At 34.4% G+C, this 19,580-nt stretch overlaps 1 protein-coding gene and 2 non-coding genes across 3 annotated transcripts in view; all 3 read left to right on the top strand.

Moving 5' to 3' along the window:
• Window positions 1-19,580, top strand: part of UVRAG (UV radiation resistance associated) — a 275,347-nt gene that overhangs the window by 108,464 nt on the left and 147,303 nt on the right. Inside the window, exon 7 of the mRNA XM_019726447.2 lies at window positions 8,399-8,504. Within this exon, the coding sequence (XP_019582006.2) occupies window positions 8,399-8,504 (106 nt within the window). The remainder of the gene's footprint in view (window positions 1-8,398; window positions 8,505-19,580) is intronic.
• On the top strand, window positions 3,345-3,424 carry LOC141572583 (small nucleolar RNA U2-19). The gene has a single exon (XR_012497906.1). It is a non-coding gene; the product is annotated as a small nucleolar RNA U2-19 (small nucleolar RNA).
• Window positions 3,573-3,642, top strand: LOC141572580 (small nucleolar RNA U2-30). Its single transcript, XR_012497904.1, has one exon. It is a non-coding gene; the product is annotated as a small nucleolar RNA U2-30 (small nucleolar RNA).

Below are 19,580 nucleotides of genomic sequence, written 5' to 3'. Positions count from 1 at the left end.
TTTGCCTAATCCAAGGTCATGAGTATATTTGCCTACACATTATTCTAGAAGCTTTATAGTTTTAGCTTTTACATTTTGGTCTTTGATCCATTTCAAATTAATTTTTGTGTGTGATGTGAGGTAGAGATTAAGGTTTATTTTTTTCCCATATCAAAATCCGATTATATCCGTATCATTTGTTGACATAGCTTTTCTTAATCAGAAAATAAATTGATTATATATGAATGGGTCTATTTCTGTAATCTGAATTCTATTTCATCGATCTATTTGTTTAGCTTTATGCAACTACTACTGCTTTACAAACTAGAGCTTTATTATAAGTCATAATATCTGGTAGTGTCCTTCAACAATTTCTTGGCTATTCTAGGACTTTAATATTTTCATATCAATTTTAGAATCAACTTGTCAAGTAAAAAGAAGAAACTGCTAGGGTTTCAATTGGGATTGCATTGACTATATAGATAAATTTCTAGACTTGATTTCTTTTTTTAATAAAGAAATTTTTTCAGTTACAATTGACATACAATATTACATTAGTTTTAGGTGTACAACGTAGTGATTATAAATTTATATAATTTGTGATCACCCTGATAGAGATTTCACTTCTTAACAATAGTAAGTCTCCCAATCTGTGAAATCATATATGTCTCCATTCATTTAAGTGTTTTTCCAAATTTTGTTCAACAATGTTTTATAGTTTTCAGTGTTAAGGTCCTTTACCTCTTTTGTTAGATTTAGTCCTAGTTATTTGTTGATATTATATAAAAATAACCAATTGATTTTTATATTTTAATCTGTAATCTTATTGTCATCATACACCAAAATTAACTTAAAATGTATCAAAGACTTATATTTAAGACCTGAAACAATAAATTGCACAGAAGAAAACATAGATACTAAACTTATGGACCTGGGTCTTAGAGAGGATTTTACGAATTTGACCTCAAAGTCAAGGGAAGTAAAAGCAAAAGTAAATGAATGGGGCTATATCAAAAACTGAAAAGCTTCTGCACAGCAAAAGAAACCATTAGCAAAACAAAGAGGCAACCAACTGAATGGGAGAAGGTATTTGCAAACAGTGCCTCCGATAAGGGGATAATATCCAAAGTAGATAAAGAACTCATACAACTCAACAACAACAAACCAAACAATCCAATTAAAAAGTGGGCAGAGGGTCTGAACAGACACTTCTCCCAAGAAGACATGCAAACGGCCAACAGATACATGAAAAGATGTTTCACTTCACTAGCTATTAGGGAAATGCAAATCAAAACAACAATAAGATACTACCTCACACCTGTTGAATGGATATCACCAACTAGGCAAGTAATAACAAGTGTTGGAAAGGTTGTGGGGGAAAAGGAACCCTCATACACTGCTGTTAAGGGTTTTTTGTTTTTAATCATTAACAGTTATTGCATTTTGTCTAATGCTTTTGGGGGGCCATCTTTTGAAATAATCATGATTTTTCGCCTTCATTCTGTGATGCGTTTATGTTCACGTGTGATATTGTCTATAAATTTCTTGTCATGTTATCATGTTTTGGTATCAGGGTTATGCAAGCCTCATAGAACAATTGAAAAGAGTTCCCTCTTCTTTGAAGATTTTTGTTAAGATTAGTATTTCATCAATGAAGCCATCTGAAACTAGAGTTTTCTATGTGAAAAGGCTTTTAACTACAAATTTGATTTCTTTAATGGCTATTCAAATTTTTAATTTGTTTTCAAAACTTACAGCTTTTTAAAAGCAATTTAACTGTTTCATCTAAGGTCTTGACTTTATTGACATTGTGTTCATAATTTCCCCTTAATTTCCTTTAAATGTCTATATTATCTGTAGTGATGTCTTCTCTTGCATTCTTGATGTTGGTAATTTTTTTTTCAGCCATCATTCTTTGTTTCTTGTTCTCTCTTAACTTTTCACATCTACACTATCTTTCCTTTTATTATTTTACCTTAGGGCAATGCCTAAATCTTTGCTAGGACTATTGCAATAACCTCACACTGCCTTTTCTGTTTACAGTCTTGATTCTCTGTGTCCCATTCACCTTATTTCAGGAAGAAAGATCTTTCTAAAGTGCATATGTAACTAAATTTTTCCCAGCTGAAAACTTTTTAATGGTTTTTCTAATACCTTCAGAATAAAAATCTAAGCTTCTTCATATGGAATACAATACCATTAATGATCAGGTCTCTATTTCTCTCAATAGGCTCCTGTATTTTCCTGTTTGCTTTCTCTTTTTACTCTCCCTGTAATCCATAGGGAACAATACTGCACTACCTTTCTAGGTGTTTTAATTTGTTACACTTCATCTTAAAATTGAATGCAGCATTTCAGATGTGATATGATCATCACTAAGTAGACAAAAATTATCTCTTAACTACTCCTTTACTGAGATTATTGTTAATTTCTCATTGGTATTGTCTTAATGTTTATTAGTGTTTACTAGATGTAATACCTTATATTCAATGTGTCTTCACTTTCACAGCAATATCTAACCACAAAGCTTTATTTTTAGTCCAGTTTCATTTTTGCTGTTATCTCACCTCATATGAAGTAGTAGGGAGGCATCTATTTGCTGTAATCAGAATACCTATCAGATAGCTACTTGATCTCTTCTCCCCACACCAGTGATTTTGAGTTTTATTTCATCTTGGGAGTGTTAGTGTTGGTATTGACCGGAAACCCAGATGACTACATGATATATATTTCTTTCTTCATAGTATCATTTCATAATTTGCAAAATTAAGAAACATTCCTTCAAAACTGACTAGCTGGTTTGGAGGTAAAGCAATGTTTCTTTTCTTGTCAGTCCTTCACCTCCTTGGACATGGGGGAATCAGGATGTCCCATGTTATATATTTAAAAGCCTGCAACTTTTATTCTTCAAACTTTTATTCTTCTGTTGGGTTTGAAAGGGGGACGTTATTAGCTCTGTCTTGATGTAGCAGGGGCCCTGAAAGTCTATTTGGATAACACTGAAGATTGGAGGAAATGTGACTCTGTCTGTGTGTTTTAAGCCCCTAAGGTAAGATCAGAAAGCGTCTGGGGCAGTGAGAGCCAAATAGTTGAAGTCATACATTAATTATGGTCATGAATCATTTTTATTTTTAAAGTCTTTACCATTTGACAAGGTTGTTTGCATAGTACCAGTGAGTTTTAGGCAGCATTTTCCCCCTTTTAAAGTAATAGGCTATTTTGTTGATTTCTCTTCTAGTTTGACAATGCCAGTCATTATTAGAATTCTGATAGTGTTTTTAGTAAAAATTGCTTGTTTCCCTACCTGAATGAGTGGTCTTTAATTTATGTAATCTTTTTCTCTGAGATCTCCTGTTACTGAAGTGGATCAGTGATGAAAATACCCAAATCTGAGCATAAGAAGACCTTCCAGTCTACCTAATACATGATCTCTATAGTTCTGAGATGCAAAAGTATAAATAATAAGGGCGTGTGTGTGTGTGTGTGTGTGTGTGTGTGTGTGTGTGTTTATAAAGGTGGCGGCAGATAACAGGATTTGCTGATGGATGAATAAGAATCAGGACATGTGTTTGTATGAAAGGCTAATCAATTCTGAACAATGGTGAAAAGGTTTTACTACTGACCTTTATAACTATGAAGGTTTCTACACTTGATCTGAGGTCAGAATTAAGAAAAAAAACTAATTTATGTAATCTTTGTTTTAAATATAATATTTAAAAATGATAAATGTAGAAAACTATCACGTTAATCTTTCTGTCTCCCACTGATATTCGCAATAAAAATAATCAAATCTTGGGAGTGTGCTTTTATATTCAGACATCAGTCAATATTCAGTCAGCAAGTATATTTTGAGTGCCTCCTTTGTGCCACATCCTGTGCTAAGCACTGCAAATGTATATGAAAAGAGATTTTTTTTCTCTCAGAAAGATCTAGTAAGGAAATAGACAAAGAAATAAACAGTTGCTGTAAAATGTGGTTGTATAATCTTTGTTAGTATTGTTGTATACACGGTGCCACAGGTTTCCAGAGGAAGGAGAACCTCTATTTGTCTGGAATAGTTAGGGAAGTCCTTTGAAGAAGAGATTATGCTTGAGCTGCCCCTTCATGAACTTAGGTGTGTACTTATCTGTTTCAAGAGACAGGGAAAACATGTAGGCAGTTAGAACAGCTCACTCAAAGATGCACAAGCAAGAAATGGTGTGATGTGTTTGGAGAATTATCAGTGGTTCAGTATTGCTGGAGTTAAGCATGCAAGGTAGGGAATATCCGGAAATGAGGCTGGAGATTTACACTGGGACCACATCACAAAGGGCCTTTGCTTGCTTTTAAATTTCTTTAGAGCCACCTTTGTAGAGTATTACTATCAAGAGAGCATATATACATACACATCCAGAATAACAGGCAATAGAATCTTATTGGCATGATCTCTTTTATTGGAATCCTTAGGAACCCTGAGGAAATTGCTGAATAACTCATCTCATGAGCAAACTAGTCACAATAAGAGTTGCTCCCTTTTAGATGACTTGAGAAATCCTTAATAACTATCAGGCAATTTCCAAAAGTGCAGAATATGTCATGAATAATTTTAATGTGTAGTGTTAATAATAACAACAATAATAATAATGCTGAAAGAGGAATTGATGCCATCAAATCCCTGATAAAATTAACCTCCTTATATATACAAGGTGTGATCAAACAATATTGACTGGATCTGGCATCAGGTGACTTGTGGCTCTTCCCTAAAGTCAAAATGACCATGAAAGGTAAATGTTTTCAATTGATTCGGGACATTGAGGCAGCCACAGCAGTACAACTAAAGACACTCACAAAAGAGGACTTCCAGAACTGCTTCAGAAAGTGGCAAGAAAGATGGGATAAGTGTGTTCAAAGAGCAGGAGAGTATTTTGAAGGGGATTGAGGCAATGTGTCTTTCACTGTAATTTTTAAAATTTAAACATTCGCCATATTTTTTTATCACACCTCGTATAAGTGAAATTATATGACATTTGTCTTTCTCTATCTGAATTACACTACTCAACTCAATGCCTTCCTATGTCTTTGCATGTTGTTGGAGATGGCAAGATTTAATTCTTTTTTATGACCAAGTAATATGTCATTGTATATATTGTACCACTTCTTTACTGTTCATCTATTGATGGACATCCAGGTTGCCTCCATATCTTGGCTTTTGTAAATAATGCTGCAACAATCATATGGATACACATGGCACTTAAAAGTAGTATTTGGGGTTATTTGGATGAATACTCAGAAGTGGGATTACTGGATCCTTCCTTGTCTCTTGTTAAAGCCTTTGTTTTAAAGCCTGTTTTGTCTGGTACAAGTATTGCTACCCCAGCTTTTTTTGTTTGTTTGTTTATAATTTCATGAAATATCTTTTTCTATTCCTTTACTTTCAGTCTGTCAGTGTTTTTTGATCTGAAGTGAGTCTGTTGTAGGCAGCATTATGTAAGATTCCTGTCCTGTCACCCATTCAGCCACCCTATCTGTGTCTTTTGATTGGATCACTTAACCCATTTACATTTAAAGTAATTGGTGATAAATATGTAGTTATTTCCATTTATTTTCCTTTTTTTTTTCTCATCTTAAAGAACTCCCTTTTAAGATACGTTGTAGTAATACTAGTTTGGTGGTGATAAACTTTAGGTTTTTCTTGTTTAAGAAGCTCTTAATCTGTCCTTAGATTCTAAACAATAGCTTTGCTGAGTAGAGTAATCTTGGTTGTAGGTCCTGTTGAGAAATCAACTGACAGTTTTATGGGAGCTCCCTTGTAAATAACTATTGCTTTTCTCTTACTGCTTTTAATATTCTTTGTCTTTAGCCTTTGGCATTTTAATTACGATGTGTCTTGGTGTTGGTTTCTTTGGATTCATAGTGTTTGGGACTCTGCTGTCTGGTCTTGTATGTCTATTTCTCTCGCCAGATTAAGGAAGTTTTCCATCATTATCTTTTCAAATAGATTTTTAATTCCTTGCTCTCTCTCTTCTCCTTCTGGTACTCCTATGATGCAAATGTTGGTACACTTGATGTTGTCCCAGAGATCCCTTAAACTATCCTCATGTTTTTCAGTTTTCTTTTTTTCCTGTTCTGATTGGGTGTTTTCTGCTACCTTATCTTCTAAATCACTGATTCAGTCCTCTGCTTCCTCTAATCTACTGTTGATTCCCTCTTTATTTCAGTTATTGTATTTTTTGTTCCTGACCAGTTATTTTTATGTTTTCTATCTCTTCATTGAAGTTCTCCCTGAGATCATTGAGTATCCTTATAACCAGTTTTTTGAACTCTGTGTCTGTTAGATTGCTTGTCTCCATTTTGTTTAGTTCTTTTTCTGGAGCTACGTTTTTCTGGAGCTACGTTCCAGCTCTTTGTCACATTAATTTTTTTATATTGTCTTATTGTTCTCTATTTCATTTAGTTCTGCTCTGATTTTTGTTATTTCCTTTCTTCTGCTGACCTTGGGTTTCACTTGTTCTTCTCTTTCTAGTTCTTTAAGGTGTAACATGAGGTTATTTATTTGGGATTTTTCTTGTTTCTTGAGATAGGCCTGTAATGATATAAATTTCCCTCTTAAAACTGCTTTCACTGCATCCCAAAAATTTTGGTAGGATGTATTTTCATTGTCATTTGTTTCTATGTATCTTTTGATCTCTAATTTGTTCCTTGACCCAGTCATTCTTTAAAAGTATGTTGTTTAATCTCCATGTATTTGTAGTTTTTCCTGCTTTCTTTTTGCAGTTGGTATCCAATTTCAAAGCCTTGTGATCAGAGAATATGCTTGGTATGATTTCAATCTTCTTAAATTTGCTGAGGCTGATTTTATGTCCCAATATATGGTCTATCCTTAAGAATGTTCCATGTACACTAGAAAAGAATGTATAGTCTGATGTTTTAGGATGAAGTGCTCTATATATGTCAACTATGTCCATTTCATCTAATGTGTCATTTAGGGCTGCTATTTTGTTATTTATTTTCTGTTTGGATGGTCTATCCATAGCTGTCAATGATGTATTTAAGTCCCCTAGTATAATTGTGTTTTGGTCAATTTCTCCCTTTAGTTCTGTTAGTAGTTGCTTGGTATATTTCGATGCTCCCTGATTGGGGGCATAAATATTGATGACCATTACGTCTTCTTGTTGTATAGTCCCCTTTACAATTATGAAATGTCCATCTTCGTCTCATGTTATCCTTTTCACCCTGAAGTCTGTTTCATCTGATATCATTATAGCTACACCTGATTTTCTCTGGGTACCATTTGTTTGGAATGTCAATTTCCACCCTTTCACTTTGAGTCTATGCTTGTCATTGTAGCTGAGATGTGTCTCTTGGAGACAGCATATGGTTGGGTTTAGTTTTTTGATCCAATCTGCTACTCTGTGCCTTTTTATTGGTGAGTTCAGTCCATTTACATTTAGGGTGATTATTGATATGTGAGGGTTTCCTGTCATTCTATCTTTAGTTTTCTAGTAAGGCTGTGTCTCCATTGTTTCTTTGCCTTTTTGTTGTTGTCTATTATTTCTGTGTGGTGGTATTCTATGATTTTTCCCTCTGTTTCTTCTTTTATTACTGTATATATTTCAGTTCTGGATTTTTTTTGAGTGGTTACCCTTAAGTTTATGTAAAAGAAAGTTTGATATTTAGAGTATTCCATTTTCTTCACACTTACTTTCTCCTTTCCCATATTCCGGTTCAGGCCTCTACTCTCCCCCTTTTTATGTTTTGGTTGCCACAAATTGTCCCTGTTGATGGTGGTCGAATAGCCTCCTTTAGTATTTCTTGTAGTGCAGGTCGTGTGTTAGAAATTTTGATCCAAAAAAAAAATTTGACCATTTTTAATAGGTAAATTTATAAGATGTATATAACTTGAAGACAAAGAGACCAAAAGAAAACCATAATTAAACCAAAAAAGAAAATAGCTCTTAATTTTTTCAATGTTGCTTGTTTCAACGTGGCTGCTACTTTAAATCATCAGTTTTCTTAACTGAGATTATTAATTCGTTTTTTCTTTATGGATACCCATAGTAATATTCAGCCTTGACAGCAGTGATGTTCTCCTGGTGACTTCAGCAATCCACATAACTTCTCTTGGACATCAGTTTCCACATCTGTGAAATGATAGGGTTCAACCAGATCATTTTCTATGTTATCTTCCGGACTCCTCTGTGTTCTTCATTTTAGCTCTCAATGCGTCAGTGGCAGTTAGGCAGGTACAGAAAGGGTATTTTTAGAGCATTTTGTATTTCATTGTAAATATGCTAGAGAATTGTGAAACATTGAGTTTGGGTTCATTATTAATTGTGTTTATCATGGAGGGTTTGTTCTCATTTCATTCCATTTATATCTGTGACTCTGTGTTTAAGAGCTTATAGTCAACTCAAATTTTTCTACGACTTTTTATTTCTAGGCTTCATAGAGCCCAGTGTGCAATTAAACAGACTCAGGTAACTGTTCAGAAAATTGGAAAGGAAATTGAAGAAAAACTAAGACTCACATCTACAAGCAATGAGCTGGTACGTTTTTATATATTTGCCTGTTTAAACTCCTTGGTTTCTAAGTATGATCATCATATTCTTCTTATATTAATTTCTTTTTTTCCCCAAAAAAACTTTAGGTAGTTTTTTCTTTTGTTTCTTTTATCTTAATGTTTCACTGAGACTTGTATTGGCACTTAAATGTTGGAAACTTTGTCATCTGCTAATAATGTACACAATGCCTGCCTTTTTCTGCTAGATGAAACTTTAGATTACATAAAATTACTTAGAAGATAATTCAAAGCTATTTAATTACTGTCTTATAAATTGAACTCTAGACGGAACTGTTTAGTGAATGAAAAATAGCTGCCAGAAGAAAAACGAAAATCTTTAGGAACAACCTACTATTAAAAGATGAATTTAAAATTATTTGGATTAAACCTACTAATAAGCTGGTTTATAGGCAGTGTTCTCTTTTGTGAAATATTCTTTTAATGAGTCATTTCCAAAGAAATAGAAATTCCATCCCACATAGACAGATTTAAGATATATCTTGATTGTTCTTTTCTATTGGAGAAACAATATTTTTTTTTTAAAATGAAGATTCTGTCTTTGTAAGCACAAAGGGGTTATAACTAATAAATTGAGCTTTTCTCAAAATGAAGCCACATGGCTATGGATAGCTTTTGATGGAATTTGTGCTATGAATTATGATACTTAAAATTCAAATCCTAAATGAAGTCCTGACTAAAAATATTTAGCTATTTGTTTGCATAAACTCATTATCTTCCAGTTGTCATTTTTAGCACTTGGCAGAGGGGCTTATGTCCCCAAATGGAAATTTCATGTTTCCTTGAAGATTTGCCCAAGATAATTTAATAGATGAGCTATAGAAAAGCAGCAATGCAATTAACCCACACAGTCTTTTCGCTCATGGAATTTGAAATTAATGAATGAAAACCTATTTAAACTATATAAAATTGCTGATTTTGACCTATAAATAACAGTTGCATATAATTCAACCTAATATATAATAATGGCTAGTGCTGTACCTTGCACATAGCAGGCATACAAAATACGGTAGCTGCAATAACTATAGAAGTAATGCTTGCTATTTATATGACCTTTCTTGCCTATGGAAAATCTTCCATTTTGGAGAAGCTGTTAACTCACCCCTTGTAACTTAGGCCCAATAAAGGACCAAATTCCAGATGACAAATATATTGGAGGAGGATAAGAAACAGTTACTTTTAATCCTTTCTGTAGCATATAAAAATGCCACATTTTTAGAACCTTTGTCTGGGGGAAAATTGCTAGGTTTTATTTTCTTATCTTTCTCTCCCAAGGCAAGACTGGGAAATTATTTCATTAAATAGCTGCATATGCTTTGTCTCAGTATGAAAAAGTGTATGCTTAATCCTATTTTTCTACAATATAAGTGGTGACATACAGAGCAAGGTGATAGAATGTATGAGTTTGAAGAGGTCAGGTTCAGAGGTTCACTGTGCGTTTTATGCTGCCTTGTCAACATCACTGGAAAAATTCATTGGATTTTTGAACTGGAAGTGAGCCTAGAAATCTAGTTCCCTTATAAACCCACTTAAAACCACACCTACCTCAGTACATTCTATCCCTTTCTCTTCTTTATTTTTATTTATACTATTTATTATCCTTAAATATGTTATATACTTTACATTTGTATCTCGTCTGTCTCTCTAAACTATGTGAGGGGAAGGATTTTTGTCTGTTCTTTTTCCTCACTGCTGTATTCCCCAGTGTCTAGAAAAGTGTTTGACACCTAATAGGTGAATAGGTGCTCAATAAATATTTGTTGAATTTCAGAATGAATCTAGTGTAATTTCCTCTTATAAAAGGACAGGAAAAATGAGGCCTGAAGAAAAGAAGCAACTCTCCCATAATCATTTGAGAAAGAAATTTTGGTTTACTTGTCTCCTTTCAGGGAATAATGCCATGTACTTGTTAATAATCTACTTTAAGATTCACCTGTGGCAAATTAGGAACTTTTACTATTATCTTTTTTTCCTCATTCCCTTTCCATATTGGCCCAAGGTCATCATACTCCAACCCAAGCATTCTCAATGTATAAGAATTAATTTTAATTTTAAGTATAAATACAATCAGAAGGCATATTTGATACTGAAAGAAATACGATTACCTTCCAAGATCAAATGTAATTGACTTTGTTACAAGAAATTGGGTTCATACTTGGTGACTTTCAAAGATTTGGCATCTTCTCACATTACATCAATGTCCAACATAAATTTTTTGGCATTTTATTATGTTTCTTATGAAATTTCTGCTGTTGTAATCTTGAAGTTTTATTTATCTGTTTTGGATTTTGTCATATGCCTTTCCTGTATCTGTTGAGATATTTGTATGTTTCTTTTACATTATGATGGTGAAATACATTGATTGATCTTTGAATGTTAATCCAACTTTGCATTTTGGGGAAAAGCCCTTCTTGTTAATGATGAATTATTCTTTTTATGTATATTACTAGATTTAATTTTCTAAAATTTAAAGGATTTTGCATCTAGTATATTCATGAGGAATATTGATCGGTAGTTTTGTTTTTTTGTAATCTTTTTGTCTGCCTTTGTTGTCAGGGTAGTGTTGGCCAAATCTAGTGAGTTGGGAAGGATTCCCTCTTCTATTTTCTGGAAGAATATATATAAAATTGGAATTATTATTAAATGTTTGGTAGAATTTACCTCTGAAGCCATTAGGGTCTGAAGTTTTCTTTATTGATTTTGAGCTAGGAATTCAGTTCTTTGATACCTGTAGTGTTATTGAAATTTTCTGCTTCTTAAACTTTGGTAGCTTATGTCTTTCAAGGATTTGTGCATTTCATGTAAGAGGTCAGTCGTTTTAATTTTAGGTCTTCTAATGGATTTGTAGTGTTTTCTTATTTTGGTTTATAATTATATTTCTATGGTGAACATTTTTCATATCTTTGTTGGTCACCCATGTCTCTTAAGAAATATAGATTTAAATATTTTATTTTATTGTTTTATAAATATTTTATTATATCTTATTTATTGTTTTATTTAATATTATGTCTTATTTATTATTTTATTATATCTTATTATATTTTATTATATCTTATATATTATTATATTTAAATATTTTCGCCCATTCAGAAATAAACTCTTTATTTAGATTTACAGAAAACTTCAAAAGAAAGAGAGTTTCCGTATGCCTTTCATCCAGTTTCCTCTAACATAAGCCTCTTATAACCACATTACGTTTGGTAGATGTGATGTGGTACATCATGAAATCAAGAAATTAACATTGATACATTACTGTTACCCATGGACTTTATTCAGGTGTCCCCAGTGTTTCTACTAATTCTTTTTTATAAAATAAAAAACTTTTTACAACAGTTTTAAATTTATAAAATTATTACAAAGATAGTACAGGGAGTTACCTCGTATACCCCACATAGTTTCTCCGTTAGTAACACCTTGCCTTAGTATGGTACGTTTGTCACAATTAAGCTATACTGATAAATCATCATTAACTAAAGTTCATGCTTTATTTAGATTTTCTTAATTTTTACCTAGTGTCACTTTTCTTTTCCAGGATCTCATTCAGGAAACCACACTACATTTAGTAGTCATGCTTCCTTAGACTCTGCGTGATTGTAAAACTTTCCCAGACTTTCATTGTTTTTGATGACTTTGACAGTTTTGAGGATTACTGGTCAGATATTTTATAGAATATCCCTCAATTGGGATTTGTCTGATGTTTTGCCGTGATTAGACTAATGTCCTTTTCTCGTTCAGTATCCAGTCTAGGATACCACATTGGATTTGATCATGATGTCTTCCTAGATTTCTCTGATCTATGACAGTTTCTCATTCTTTTATATGATTAAGTCACCATGACGAATCACTGTTTTTATTAACCTTGATCACTTGGTTAACGTACTGTCTTCCAGATTTATCTACTATAAAGTTCCCTTTCCATACTCAGTTTTTTGAAAAGAAGATACTAAGTCCAGCCTACACTCAAGCAGAGGGGACCTAAGTTTCACTTCCTGGAGGAGAACTATCTATACATATTATTTGGGATCCTTTGTGAGAAAGATTCATCCTTTCTCCCGCCATTTATTTATTCAATCATTTATTTATCAGTGTGCACATGTGTATATTTATTTTATACTTTATGTTATAATCCAATACTATGTTTTTTATTTTCTTGCTCAAGTTGTGGCATTGAGAGCTCTTTCAGGTTGGCTCCTGTATCCTTTTGACATGCCTTCATCTCTTTTTTGTTTGTTGTTTTAAAGCACTTCCTTAATTTCTGGCACTATATGATCTAGGCTCATTTTGTATTTTTTCTGTCTCATCTGTAGAATCAGCCATTTCTCGAAGGAGTCCTGTTCCTTTCATTGGATAATGGTATTTAGAAACGATCTGGGCGCTGGTTGTGCTTGTTGCTACTGGGTTTTAACTGCTTCTAGGCCCTCTCAGTGGACAGACCTGGTATATGAGTACACAAGTATCTATCTCTCTATATATATATTAAAATAAACATGTTCATACTAATATAGTCAACCCTAACACCACAGGTTTCGATCTAGCTGTTCCCCCTCACTTTATTTGTAGTATCTTTTTCTGATAGTGAGAAACCTGGCTCCCATTATCTACAATTTATTTACTTATTATTTTTCACTCTTAGTATACATGTAAAGTAGTTTCAGATTTTTTTCCCCTCAGTTTTAAATGTGATTTTTGTCTTCTTATGTTGGAGTTAGAGAGTGTGTGTGTGTGTATTTTCTTCTCCCTAGATGCAAGTCCTTTTTCTGATATGTGTGTTGGGAATATTTTCTTCCAGTCTGTGGCTTGCCTCTTTATGTTCTTAATGATGTTTTCTAAAGAGCAAGAGTTTCAAGTTTGATGAAATCCAGTGTATTTTTTAAAAATTTAATTTACGGTTCAGGCTCTTTGTGTTCCTTACAAGAAATCTTTGCCTAACCCAAAGTTATACATAAATTTTCTCCTGGGTTTTGTTCTAGAAGTTTTATAGTTTTGGGTTTTACATTTAGACCTATGATCCATCTCAAGTTAGTCTTTTTTGTACAAGTTAAGCAAGATAATTTTTTTCTGTATGAATATCCAGTTGATTTAGCATCATTTGTTGAACATTCTTTCCTGTCATTTAAGTGTTTTGTAATGTTTGTCTAAAAATCAATTGATCACATATGTGTGTATGTATTTCTGGATTCTCTGTTTTGTTCCATTGATCTATATGTCTATCTTTCACCAATACTAAACTCTCTTATTATTATAGATTCGCCGTCTTAAAACCAGATAGGGTAAGTCCTCCAACTTTGTTCTTCTTTTTAAAAATTCCTGTGGATTTTGTAGGTGCTGAGTATTTCCAAGTGAATTTGAGAATCAACTTGTCAGTTTCTATAAAAAAAATAGTCTGCTGGAATTTTGGTAAGGATTTGTAGATCAATTTGTGGAAAATTGCCATCTTAATAATATTAAATTCTGCAGTCCATGAACATGGCATATATCTCTTTTATTTAGATTTTTCTTTGATTCTCTCAATAATATCTTGTATCTTTTTCTCTGTAGAGATTTTGGACATCTTTGGTTAGAGTTATGTATAAGTATTTTATATGAGGGTTTTTTTGGACATTATTGCAAATGGGATTGTTTTTGAATTTTTGATTCTCATTTGTTTGCTGCTAGTACATAAGAATACAATTTATTTTAATTTAGTAAACTCATCTTACAATCTTGTTATATTAACTTTTTAGTTTAGATAGTTATTATGCAGATTTCTTGGGATATTGTATGTAAACAATTGTACCCACAAACTTGGACTGCTTTATGTGCTTTAATTTTTCTGCCTTATTTCAATAACTAAGATATATAACATATAGTACAATGTTGAACAAAAGTGTTAAAAGTGGAAATCCATTCCTTGTTCCTGATTATAGGGAGAAACAATTCATCCTTTCTCCATTAATGTTAGCAATGCCCTTCATTGGTTTGGGGAAGTTCCTTGTTACTCCTAGTTTCTGAGAGTTTGTATCATGAATGGATGTTGAATTTTGTCAAATCCTTTTTCTGCATCTATTGAAATGATCATGTGATTTTTCTCCTTGATTCTGTTAATATGGTGAACTATGTTGATTTAATTTCAAATGTTTAACTAACATTGCATTTCTGGTATAAACCTGAATTGATTACAATATATAATCTGTTTTGTATCTTGCTGGATTTGATCTAGTAATAATTTAAGGGTTTTTGTGTCTATATTTATTAGAGCTATTGGGATGCAATGTTTTAAATTACTTTCTCAGATTGGTATTAGGATTATGGTGTCCTAGTAAAATTACTTGGGCAGTATTCCTTTTTCCTAGTCCATTTTGACCAGAAGCAGAAGTCTGGCTTTTAATATTCTCTAGTACTATGTTGAGATTTCATATCTTTTTATGCATTATAAGACTATTTTACTTATTCTCACTCAGCGTATTTATAATAGTGCCTTTAAAGTCTTTGTCTGATATTTCTAACATCTGGGTCATCTTGGGGTTGGCATATGTTGGTTGTCTTTTCCCTAGAAAGTGAGTCACATTTTCCTGGCTCTTCATATATTGGGTAATATTGCATAGTATCTTGGACATTGTGCATGTCATCTTGTGGAACCTCTGGATTTTGTTAATTTGCCCTGAAGAATATTGATGTTTTTATTTTAGCAGGTAGTTAATTTGGTTAAGCTCAAACTACAGTGAACATTGCTTCACATTTTAGTTTAGTACTTTTACCCTTAAGCATAACAAATGTGTGTTTGCCTCATGCATATATGGTTTAGGATTCAGTCAGAGACTCGGATTTGGTTTAAACAGAATTTGGGGTGCCTATTCTCTGGCTTCCTCCATTCTGGTGGCCTTTATAACCTGATCTGTTTGCTCGTTCTTTTGACCAGAAAAATAGTTGTCTTTCTGTGGAGTTTGACTGCAGATAACCTCAGGGCAAAGCCACAGAAAAGGGAAAATTCACTGTGTTGGTTGCTTGCACCAGGTTCTGAGTCTCCTCCAAAATCTGCCTGCCATTGATCAATCTCTAGAACCCTCAGATAGTAGCTTTTTGTATTTTATCATGTCTATAGCTGTTATTTATGCAAAGACCAGTTTGTTAGGTGCTCATTCTCTTATACCAGAAGCAGAACTCCTGTATGTTTTATTATGATATACTTTTGATATACTTTTTGCGTTATCTTCCAGCTGGACCTGGTTTCTAGGCCTGACATTGCTGCAGTGTATGAAATTAATGGGTTGGATTAAATATTTTCTAAGGACATTTTCCCCTTCCCTTAGTAGGTGCAATGGAAACAACTTATAAATGACATTTAAAAGCAAATTTGTTAACTTATAGGACAACTGCCAACTTTTTTTCATATTGTTAACTATTTTCTATTTTGGTGAGAAAACTGACATAGATGAGTATGCCCTGAGCCACCAATTCTCAAACTTTTTAGTCTCAAGACCCTTTTTACACTCTTAAAAATTATAAAGACCTCAAAGAACGTAGGGTATGTCTATTGATAATATCTAGGTTAATAAAAGACCAATGGATTCTCACATTTATTTCTGCAGTCAATCTGTTGTGATATCACAAAATTTATAGATTCTGGGAAACTCTACTATACAACTGAGAAAATTAGAGAAAAAAGGAGATAACAGTTTAGTATTATGATGAAAATATTTTTGATCTGACAGACTGAAACGGTCTTAGGAACGCTCATGGTTTCCTGTACCATGCTTTGAGAACTTTTGCCTAAGGCATTTTAGCTCCAGTGTGATCTATGAGAAGAAAATTGTTTCCTTTAATATATCATTTATAGATTAGTCTGTCATGCTGAAATGAATCTTTGACATTGCCCATCACTATTTTTGTAAAGACCCATAAATAGGAATGTGAGTGTTTGCAAATAGATGAATGTATCTGTGATTTTCAGATCAAAGAGTGATGTATAAAAATACCAAGATCCAATTAAAAGTGATCCATTAAAGATGCACGTGTGACATTAACTATACATGTAAAACTAGAGGCCAACTGAGTCTGGGGCTCGTGCTGCCTGCGCCACTCAGCCAACAGACCGACACAGGAGTTGGGTCATAGAATAAGCGTTTATTATCAGAGCACTGTGGGCTGAGAGGGCAGCGGTTTAACACCTTTAAACGCTGCATTAAATTTATTCCATTAAATACCCCAAGACGGACATTTTCAGTCCATCTTGGGGTATTTAATGGAAAATCTGTGTGTTCCTCCAGAGGCTGTGTGATGATTCCAGGAGTGTGCATAGAGCCTTCCCTCTGGCCGCGTGATTCTCTGGTGGAGTCAGTAACCGAGGAACAATGATGGGATTAGCCTGGTGGACCATTGAGATTGTGATCAATGTGCCTAAGAGTACTAATCATAAATTTCAGGGAACTGGGAGGGACAGAGGACATTCCAAGCTCAGGCCACAGGGGTGTGATCTATTGTCAAGTGATAGGTAGGTGAAGGAAAGGTGAGGCCGGGGATGCAGAGAGGCCTCTGCTATTGGGGTGCCAGCCAGGCTTTGCTTCAATTCCCCCCATCTCTTATTCATTTTATGCCTATAAAATTAGTATGGTGGCAAGGATAGGGGACGATGACCTTTCTTGGCTGCTTCCTGCTGAGCGTGAGCAGTAGAGTTTCTTGCTAATCTATCACAGTGCGGAGGGGGCTGTTTATGGCACATCCCGCAGTCAGAGAGGCTATTGCACCTAGCTATTATATCAGAAAAATTTTACAAAGATGTTAGTTTCTTATTCTCCCTAGAGGAGTCCAGGGAAGAGGAGAGCCAAATGGGGTTCAATGATATCCCAGGTGGGGCACAAGTAGAGAGGCACTAATGAACAGCTCCAGCAGTTATGTTTGAAGAGGAGCTTTGGGTCCAATTGACTCCTAGGAATAGGAATGACAGTCTTCCTTCTGGGGGAGTCCTGTGGAGACTTAAATGACATAAGTTTGTTTCGAGTGAAGTGCACCCAGCCACTGACTCTGAAACCCGACAATGGTTGGGGTGCTCGGAAAAACTGCAAAGGGTCCCTTCCACTTAGGAGCTAACTGGTTTGTTAGAGACCTGTCCCTCTCTAGGTCCCCTGGTTTTCCGGGGCTACAATGTGTAGAGGGGTCGATCTGGGGGAGGTACTGGTCCCCCATATTTCCTAAGTGTCTGCGGAATCTCTCCCAAGTTAACAGCATAGGAAATAAGCAGAATTGAGGTTAGAATCTCAGCAACTAGAGCCGGGGTTTAGAGGTCTCCTGACAAAACTTTCCCAGAGTCCTTTTTAAAGTCTGATTTGCTCGTTTTACATTTCCTCTAAGGTATAGGTCAATGGTAAGGAACAGGCTTGCATATGAGCCCAAATTTAGGGACTTTATTTCTCCACATAACTGAGCAAGTTTCGGAGGAAACAGGTCCAGAGTGAGCAGTCAAGACAGAATAAATGACTTCCGTATCAATCAGGCAATTAACAGTCTTAACCTGCTACATCAAGGGCCACCCACAGTCCTCCCCTGTGGTGAGATTAGCCTCTTTCTCCTGGGGGGCCGCTGGGACCCTCAGGCCTGTCTTGGTCACAGCCACTTGAAAGGATGGAGTTGTCTCTGTTCTTTTCAGAATGGGATAATCTCTCCAGTGCCCTTTTAGTTTGCATAGGGGGTACAGCTGTTTTGGAGGACCTCTTCTGGGGCTTCCGGGGTGGCCCTGAGGTGACCCTGGCCTTGGCCTGTCTATTAACTGCAGCCAAAAATCTGGCCTGTCTCTGGCCTCGTCTCCAGTCTCACTGTTCCTTTCTTTCCTCGTTTTCCCTGTCTCGGTTGTTAAAGGCATTTAAACAAATTCCCTGGCCTTCTCTAGGATCTGAGTCTCTTTATCAGGGATGTAACAGTGGTGCCAGAACCATTATAATAATCCTGTTAGGTTAGGGAAAACATTAGGCTAAGTTTCCTTATACTGGTCTATACTCTGACGCTGATGAGGGAACATGAGCTCCAGCAGTCCTGAAATACAGAAGTTTACATAACTATTTCTTGAGTAACTAAAGACCTAATTAAGACAATATAAAACATAGAAAATTACTTTGATGACACATATAATCTTTGCTTTTCAGGCACAAAACTTTTTTGTAATATTATAGCAGACCAATAATTTAATAAACGTCTTATTTAGCAAAGAAAAAACTTAACTCTAATTTTTGCACCAGCTTACTTTTGATATTTACATTTACTTAATTGCATTTAGCTTAACCATGTATAAAATTCTCTCAAGACTTTTCTTTACAAACCTTCTATAACTTTCCCAGTCCCTGTTAGTTTGTCCCCTCTCACTCATTCAGAAATAACCACCCTTAGGACAGACTACTTTCTTTCAGTTCCTTCAAAACTATATTTCTGTACCTTATACCTTCCTTGAAAACACACATCATTTTCTTTCATATAAATGAGAATCCATAATCTTCAGAACCTTGATTTTACTGATAACTAAAAGCAAGCAATTAGCATTTCCATTGGCAAATCCAGGAATTATATATATATATATATATATATATATATATATATATATTTTTTTTTTTTTTTAACTTTTATTTATTTTAAGTGTGTTTTTCAAGGCCCCTCGGCTCCAAGTCAAGTAGTTGTTCCAATCTAGTTGTGGAGGGCGCAGCTCACAGTGGCCCATGTGGGGATTGGACAGGCAACCTTGTTGTTAAGGGCACCGCGCTCTAATCAACTGAGCTAATCAGCCGCCCCCAGGAACACATTTTTAACCTTCAAAAGCATAGGCTTTTGTAATAAAATACAAGATATATTTATTAACACATCTTAATTTATCTTTTAACGTTCCTGTGACAAGAAGCCAGAAATAGATGAACTCAGACCTATCTAATAATTAATATTTCAGTATTTCATTATTTGGAAATACCTAGATATTCAATTATTTTTATCATTTTACACAACTTAGCAAAACTAAAATCTTAAGTTACCAACAGATGCTGAGAAACCACATCCAAACATCCACACTACATTATTATTACTGAAGTTT

This window comes from Rhinolophus sinicus, linkage group LG06, assembly GCF_036562045.2.
Source record: "Rhinolophus sinicus isolate RSC01 linkage group LG06, ASM3656204v1, whole genome shotgun sequence".
Classification (NCBI taxonomy): domain Eukaryota; kingdom Metazoa; phylum Chordata; class Mammalia; order Chiroptera; family Rhinolophidae; genus Rhinolophus; species Rhinolophus sinicus.
The sequence above is the reverse complement of the archived record's forward strand: the minus strand, read 5'-3'. Positions and strand labels throughout refer to the sequence as shown.